General features: G+C 45.3%; 1 protein-coding gene across 1 annotated transcript; it reads right to left on the reverse strand.

The window, feature by feature from the left end:
* Nucleotides 1-2,337: 2,337 nt before the first annotated feature.
* On the reverse strand, nt 2,338-3,804 carry LOC308103973 (solute carrier family 2, facilitated glucose transporter member 1-like; the record flags this gene model as incomplete). The annotated part of the gene is made up of 1 exon (XM_080454211.1): nt 2,338-3,804. One exon carries the CDS (start codon nt 3,802-3,804, stop codon nt 2,338-2,340), a length of 1,467 nt encoding a protein of 488 aa, XP_080310337.1.
* Between the last annotated feature and the right edge of the window lie 4,441 nt (nt 3,805-8,245).

An 8,245-nucleotide genomic window follows, 5' to 3' on the forward strand; every position in this document is an offset into this window, starting at 1 on the left:
GAGGAAGGGAAGCTTCCCTCCCATTACGCACTCTGCCGACCGCACCACCCGCTGTAGGTTCAGTTTCTATCCACCTGTTTCCGCGGGAATTTACTGGAGCAAAAATCCTGTGTGGGAAACATCCTGCGGGGGGACCGGAAGTAGGAAATAGCGGCTCAGTGTGTTTACATTTGCCAGCAGAACGTAGCTCGTTCGCAGTACAGCTACGTTCTGCTGGCAAATGTAAACACACTGAGCCGCTATTTCCTACTTCCGGTCCCCCCGCAGGATGTTTCCCACACAGGATTTTTGCTCCAGTAAATTCCCGCGGAAACAGGTGGATACCAGGCAGTGACTCAGCCTAACAGAATGTTTTCAATGGAGCTGTTGTAGAACAGCCTGAGGAAGCGGGGCCCAATCCAAACTTCTTCAGGCGACGAAACCAATATAGTCACTGCTGACCTTTCCTCACATGCGTGTTGTGGGTGTCGCACTTGAGCTCCTCGTCAATTGGTGGTGTAAGAACCCTTAATGACCAACGCCCGGTGTAGGAATATGAAGCCGATTGACCACATGCTATCACTATGATGTATTGCAGTCATTGCTTGGCCTCTGGTATGACGACTTGCAGCTGGTATTTAGTGTGGTTGCCCCCAGGCAACCACAGTATTGTTCTCACTATCTTTTATTATAGAGTCTGTCAAATTGACTGGCTTCATCTGGAATGGTATGCTTGAATTGTGTTAAGTAATATGTTTAATAATAGTTCAATTGATATTCATTTATCAGTGAATTAAACTTTCCCACCGACATCAATGGGAAAAGCTACAGTTACCACACTTGATAGAGAGGTTAAGTCCAAAAAACAAAAGGGAAAAAAAGAATATGGAGCTATAACAGCCCACTTTACATTTTGGCCTACACTGTAGGTTGTAGAATCGGCATGTATTTCCCCCTGGGTTCCTTGGATGATGACCCATATGCCATTTCTGTCCAATTAGATTTCCCCCATTTTTAATTGTATTCAAAATACACTTTTTGCTACTCCTACAGATTCTGTCGAAACCTAAAACAAAATTGTCCATGCCGTTCGGCTGTAATTGGCTTCCGAATGAAGTGGAGAGGCAAAAAAAAAAAGAGGACAAAAATCTTGACAAGCCACTTTGTGACACTATTTTGGGTCCATAACATTTCACTGAGCTAGGGTCTAGGGGGAAAAAAACGTCATTACCCCCCCCCCTATTTGGAGGACGCTGAATCGAAGGTCTCGACTTTGAACGATATTGGGTATGTGGTTACAACAATTCAACATTCATTTATTTGACCCTACCTTTCGAACACAAGGTTGCACAGACTTAGCGAGCTGCAGGCACACTTGACATTTCTAAGAAATTTTGTTTCTGTTTTTTGGTATGTTTTTTTAATTGTATTTCTTTCTTTTTTTAATTTATTTATTTTTGCCGTTTTTACCCCTTTTCTCCCAATTTAGTGTTCATCATGCCAATTATGTCCTCACCACACATTGCTGTGTTGCCACTGCTGTTGTACCCTACTGGCTCACCTGCCATTGACGAGCTTCCACCAGGATGTAGCGCCTCCATGCTGTTCCTTCCAATCAATATTCCCTGCTGAAAGGAGCCACTAGCCAAATTCCAATTCCTAAATCTCTGCCAGACAAGCAGTGGGTTTGATCCTGGTCACCGCCAACTCAGCATATGAGTAGTGCTACTCATATGTGCTACTCAAGTCGTGCCGCATATTGGGTGCGGCAAGTCGTGCGGCAAGTGCTGGGCAAGCTAATGGTAGGTGTGGCACTCAACCTCAGCAATCCGTCTCCAAGGTTCCATTGTAACAGGGATAGACTCACGCATTCCCGGCTGATACCGACAATAAGCCTCTCCGACGTACTTGCTCACCCCACACTTGGTCTTCGTGTCTAAAATAGTAAATATGCTTTTTGGAGGAGCCAAGACCGAAGCGAGCGAGCTCCCCAAGCCGCCTGCAGGAGTGGTGTCTTTAAAAAAAAAAAGCTGTGTTGTGTTGCAGGCTTCAAAGGGATGTGACTAAACTTTGATATGCGTGCTCATATCCTAAATGTAAACAAAACGTGCCTGCATGCGTGTGTTGAATGGTCTGAGAGTGAAAATGTCCCACTTGATTAAACTGCACAGATACTGAAGTACATAGACGCTCAGCCAAACCATTGCAGCGCGGTGGATTTGAACCCCTAGAGTCTAGGGGTTCAAATCCAAAAGAAAGAACCTGTCTGCCAATGCTGAGTCTAGGGCCTAGACTCAGCATTGGCAGACAGGTTCTTTATCCCTGTGCCAACCGAGCCCCCTTTTGTCAACATGTTTACTAAACAGATGATGCTTCCTCCTCAGGCTTCCCAACAATTCCCTGTACTCGGCCTTCTGCCTTCTTGCGGAACGCGGTGGAGATCTGCTCAATTGTTTGTCCCTTGGTCTCTGGCACCTTGAAGAAGGTGTAGATGAAGAATGCGATCAGAAACACGGTGAAAATGAGAAACACATATGGGCCAAGCAGCTCCTCTACATACGGGAAGCTTAAGCTCACAATGAAGTTGGCAGTCCAGTTGAATAAACCAGCCACAGCCATGGCTGAGGGCCTTGGTCCCTGGGAGAAAATCTCTGCAGTGATGAAGAAGGGGATGGGCCCTGGCCCAATCTCAAAGAATGCCACAAAGGAAAATACAGCCACAACACCAACATATGACATCCACTTCAGCTTGTCCAGCAGATTTAGAGCAATGGTAATCAGCACGGCAGAGCCAGCCATTCCCAGCAGCCCCACCATCTGTAAGAGCCTACGACCGGCACGCTCCACCAAAAACAACGAGACAACAGTGAATGCTGCATTGACCAAACCAACTCCAATAGTGGCAAAAACAGGCTGCTCCACTTTGGCATTCTCAAATAATTTGGTGGAGTAGAAGATCACACCATTGATGCCTGACAGCTGCTGGGAGAGCTGCATGACAATGGCGATGCAGATAGGCTGGCGGTAGACGGGCGAGCGGAACAGCTCAAGGATGGTCACACTCTTCTCCCTCATCATCTGCCTGTTCTCCTCCTTCATCTCCTCCATGTCGGCGCTCACGTCCTTGGTCCCACGCAGCTTATTCAGCACAGTCTCTGCCTCGCTCTCCAGCTTCTTGTTGATGAGCAGGAAGCGGGGACTCTCAATGAAGAAGGTCTTCAGGACAATCTGCAGCACAGCAGGGAAGGCAGTGAAGCCGAGTAGCAATGGCCACCAGGTCTCGTTGCCCATGAGTGACTCCAAGCCCAACACCTGTGCGACTACGATGCCTATGACGATGGCCAGCTGGTGGAGACTTCCCAGGGCTCCTCTGATGGCAGTGGGAGCGACCTCACCGATGTACATGGGCACAAAGCCAGTGGACAGACCACAGAAGAGCCCAACTATAAACCGGCCAATAATCAGCATCTCCCAGGAGCCCGCCAGCTTGGAACAGCTCATGAAAGCTGCAGAGGCAAAGACCAGAGCGTTGGCCATCAGCATCGACTTCCTCCTTCCGAAGCGGTTCACAAAGAGTCCCACAGAGAAGGAGCCTATCATGCCACCGACCACGAATATGGTAACAGTGACAGCCCATAGGGCCTTGAGGGAGGCGGCAGGGATGGGTTCATGATAACGCTTGAGCCAGGCATCATGGAGGAACATCTCGATGACCTTCTGAGGGGCATTAAGAACCCCGAGGTTGTAGCCGTTTAGGAAAGACCCAATAACGGCTATTAGCACATTCAGCATTAGCTGGAACGTCAGTTGCTTCTTGAAATCCATGACTGCTTATCTCTTTCTAGGTTGAAGTCGACAACTAAAGGCTCTCAACCTCTTATATAGACTGATCACAGTTCTGGTGTGACGTCACAAATAACACAAACCGTTGCCAAACAACTGTGAAAAAGTGTAAAACGAATGTTGAAAAAAATAATTGTGGTTCTCAAACACTTTCGTGTCAAGGACCCCAACTTAATATATACTGCATATTTGTCTGTGGACACCCATCTGAAAATATGTAAGATCTGTGTAAAAAAAAATCTTTTTTTCAAGATCTTTCAAAAATATCAGTTTGGTAGGTTTTAGAGGACATACATTTTTCACCTTTTTTGGTTGGAAACAGGGGCGTGGTTACTTCCGGAAGGTTTTGGTATCTACAAGATCAAAACGTGTCGTGATGGTATGACTTTTCATAAAATGTAAATAACTCACAAATGTCTTCATGTGACAGGACAAAACTGTGTATCTATCTATCTATCTATCCATCTATCCATCTATCCATCCATCCATCCATCCATCCATCCATCCGAATCCTACTAAAACATAATTAAAACGCTGAACACTTTTCAGAGGTCACATGAGGGAAGGGGGTTTCCATTAAATTAAAAAGTATAATATTTGCCTACTAATTAGATGTAGTGGAGTACTGGAAAAATGGACAAACTCAAACAATGTAATAGTACTTAAAATTCTTACTTAAGTCAAGTCAAGTTGTAGAAAAGGCTTTCACATCATACAGGTTTGTTGGATAGGTCGCCATAGTTATGCGATACTCGGTCCGACCACGTCAATGAATGCTTGGTACTGATACAGTATGGAGCTAACTGACATATCTAAGGACTCCATCTTTGGGCATATGACTCCATAGCCAAATTCCCAAACCGAAAATCTCGGCCACTCGCTCACTCCCACTCGGTCACTCCGACTTCGAACCGGAAGTAGTCAGGGTCCAATTGTTCATGTGCTTCTTGGAGGAGGCGAGTGGAGTCGAGTGGAGGAGGCGAGGAGGCTCTCCGCTTCCGCATTGAGCGAGTGTACATCAAGTGTACGCTCGACCACTCTCCACAGCTCCTCCGCGGCAGACTTCCGCATCACGTGTACACGTTTATTTTTTATTTTTCCCTTCTCCCGTGACGTATACATGGTCCTCCTCCACATGTGGCCACACAAACAATGCTTGAAACCCGAAACCATGCCGAATGCCACTGGCTTTATTGCGTTGTATGATATAAAGCATAATACAACTAGACGCGTCGCAATTATGGGAAATTGCAAAGTGTGGTTGCGCCGTCGTCGGTCGCAGGTTGCCGCCGCCCGGACTTGAGGAATATGCTTGGAGGAATACCGTCGGAGGTCGCGTGACGTACCATTCGAATTTGGTGCTGATTGGATCCTGTGTTCGTGATACATGGTGTTTTGATTTGAAGAAATAGGCCCCTCCCACTAAAATAAATAAGCCCCTCCCACAAATGTAGCGGGCCAATGACATCGTCATGTCACTCCTGAGATCACCTGCTTTTCAATTTGAGAGGAGTGATCCCCCCAAAAATCATGTTTTTGCATCAAACGGTTACGTTTTGCAAAGTTGTGGCGCCCCCTATGGGTCAAAGTGGAAATGCTTTTGGGGATTCGTTGAGTAAACCACCCTCGACATGTGATTAAAATTTGGGATTGATTGGACGTTTCGTTCGTGATTTTTGGCATTTTTGGTAAAACGGGCTCCTCCCGCTAACTTTGGAAGCCAATTACGGACGAACAGTAAGGACTATCAAAATGCCGTTTGGATAGGTTTATCGCATGGGTCCATAGATGACCTGTACCGATTTGTGTGAGATTTGGACAAAATTTGTAGGAAAAGAAGCAAAAAGTGTGTTTTGAAGAAAATTCAAAATGGCAGAAAATCTATCCAGACGCAAATGGGCGTGGCCTATATGGGGAGATGCGTATTGACCCAAGGAATCCAGGGAAAAAGACATTTTGATTTTACGACCTACGGTTCAAGAGTTATAGGCCAAAACGTAAAGGGCACTGTTATAGCGCCACCATGTGGCCGATTAGTGTAATTATTTTTTCAATAATTTCGGACTAAATTATGAACCTCCCCTCCAAATGTGGTAACTCTAGCTCTTACGGTTTCTGAGAAAAAAATACTTGAATTTGAGTTTTTTCACTTTTACATTAAAGCGGATGGGGAAATTTAATGCACTAATAAATCAATATCAATTAAACTATTTAACCAATCTCTTAGCAAAATACAAGCGCACGATTCCCGGTCAAGACGGTCATTTTGACATATGGCACGACATTGGGGACACAAAACTGTGGGAGGAGAAGCGCGGCAAAGTATTGTTTATCTAGAAAGTTCATCAAGTACTATAGTCTGGTTGCCCTGTTAGGGCAACCACACTAATTATACATTGTAATATATTGTGCACACTTATTCTGTCTCAAAAGCTGATAGTTTCTCTTCGTGCATGCCTCAATACAGTGTACGGACTACTATAAATGGCTGTGACAAAGATTATGTAAACATTGTTAACTTCTGGGACGAAGAAAAAGAAAAGAAAACGGGTGGAAAACGGAACGCTCGTCCTAAAACACACTGCCCCATTTTTTCCGCGGGCCGAGGCCGACGGATTAGACCTGGGGCGAGGGTGTTTTAGGACGAGAGGTGCGCGAGCAACGCGATGGAGAAGAAGGACCCGCCGATATTTCCTTTTTGCCTGATATTGTTTGATGGCGAAACAATCATGACTGATACACATGAAAGAAGACCCTTCACAGCTAATTTTACATTTTAAGAATCGGTTCAGAATTGAATGAGTACGGCTATAGTTAAATGTGAACCTGTTTCTGATATACATATGCATCCACCGTTCTGCGCGCCCCTCGGCTGCAACGTTTCCTTTTTGACACACATATACACTTCATGGAGTAAATTGTTGTACTGGGGTTCTGGGGACTGTACGAGCAAAAAGAGGGACAGGTCAGGATTAAATTCATAAATTTAAGTTTGCTCATCCTGGCGCTTCATTCACTATTTCAGGAATAAATGGCCTTGCACAACAATGTTAACTATAAAGATAACAATGTGGCCATCCACATTGATGAATTGTCTATTCTGTATAATTCTGCATATTATTCTATGCATTTATATTTTCATCCACGGCTCTGGTCCAGCTGTTTGAGACGTCATAAGTGATCGCGGATTTTGCTGTCGCTTTGAAATGACGCTCAGCGCAGTCCGATCCTTTGAGGGCAGCCGCTCGACCACTCCGTCCTCGCAAATAATCCTCGGCTCCTCGCAGGGGCGGGGCTTAGGCGCGAGTGGAGGAAGCGAGGAGAGTGAGCGAGTGACCGAGCTTTGGGGAATGGAATTTAGCTCATGGCTCAGGTTTAGATAACCAGTCGAGTACCTTTCACAAGTCAAGCCACCTTTATTTCTGTAGCACATTTAAAAACAACAGAAATTGACCCAAAGTGCTTTCCATTTTAAATAACATCATATAGACCGCATAAAATACAGCATAAAGACACATAAAAAGGTCAAAACAGACAATGAGTTAGTTGCCCTCCAATCTGGGAACCCAGAGCCAAGATGAGAATGAAAAACAGCGCCCTCTGCTGTTTGTACTATCTCATCTTGGCTCTGGGACAATGACAACGTAGCACCCGTGCGCAAGGAAACCAGGGTTTTGGTCTGCCTTCAGCTTTCACTTCCGGTGGTGCCACTATGTTTTCATTCCCACTAACAATATTTCTACACGGAACACTAACACCACTTCTCCCAGAGAACATGGATCGTTTTGGTTATAAGCCCACTTGTTTCTATGATGAAAGAGTAAGTTAAAATGTGAATATCTTTCCGTGGTTTTGTCTGCTCCGCGGACGCTATCGTTAAATTAGTTTGGGTTTGTTTCGAGGGGGAAGGATCGACGGACACGTGAATCCCGCCCACTACATTTGATTGGGTAAAGCGCGGCCTGCTTCCTGATCTGAAGGCACGCCCACTTGTAGCCCAGTGCGTACATGTTATGACGAACCTTCACGACAGATTCCAACGCAGAGCAGAATCTGTTCTTGAGAGATTAGTTGCCCTCAGACTGAGCTAAAAGCAACAGAGAAGAGTTGGGTTTTTAGGGTGGATATAAAATGTTTGGTGGAGCTGGACTTTTGTAATGTTGATTCTGGGGGCAACAACAGAAAAGGGCCAGTCACCTTTAGTTTTAGGGTGTTTCTAGAACTGGAAGGAGCTTTTGTGAAGATGACCTAAGAAATGTGATATGGATGATCTGTTGTTAATTTTGTCTATGAAGAAATTCCGGACTGACTCTGAACTAGGGGCTGGAGTACTGGTGGCAAAATAAACAGATTAAAATTGAGTTGTTAGTCTACCACCTAGTACGCTACGCTATGCCACCAATCTTGCTGCTGTGACCTGTTT

This window comes from Gymnoscopelus braueri (assembly GCF_963280865.1).
Source record: "Gymnoscopelus braueri genome assembly, chromosome: 16".
Lineage (NCBI taxonomy): Eukaryota > Metazoa > Chordata > Actinopteri > Myctophiformes > Myctophidae > Gymnoscopelus > Gymnoscopelus braueri.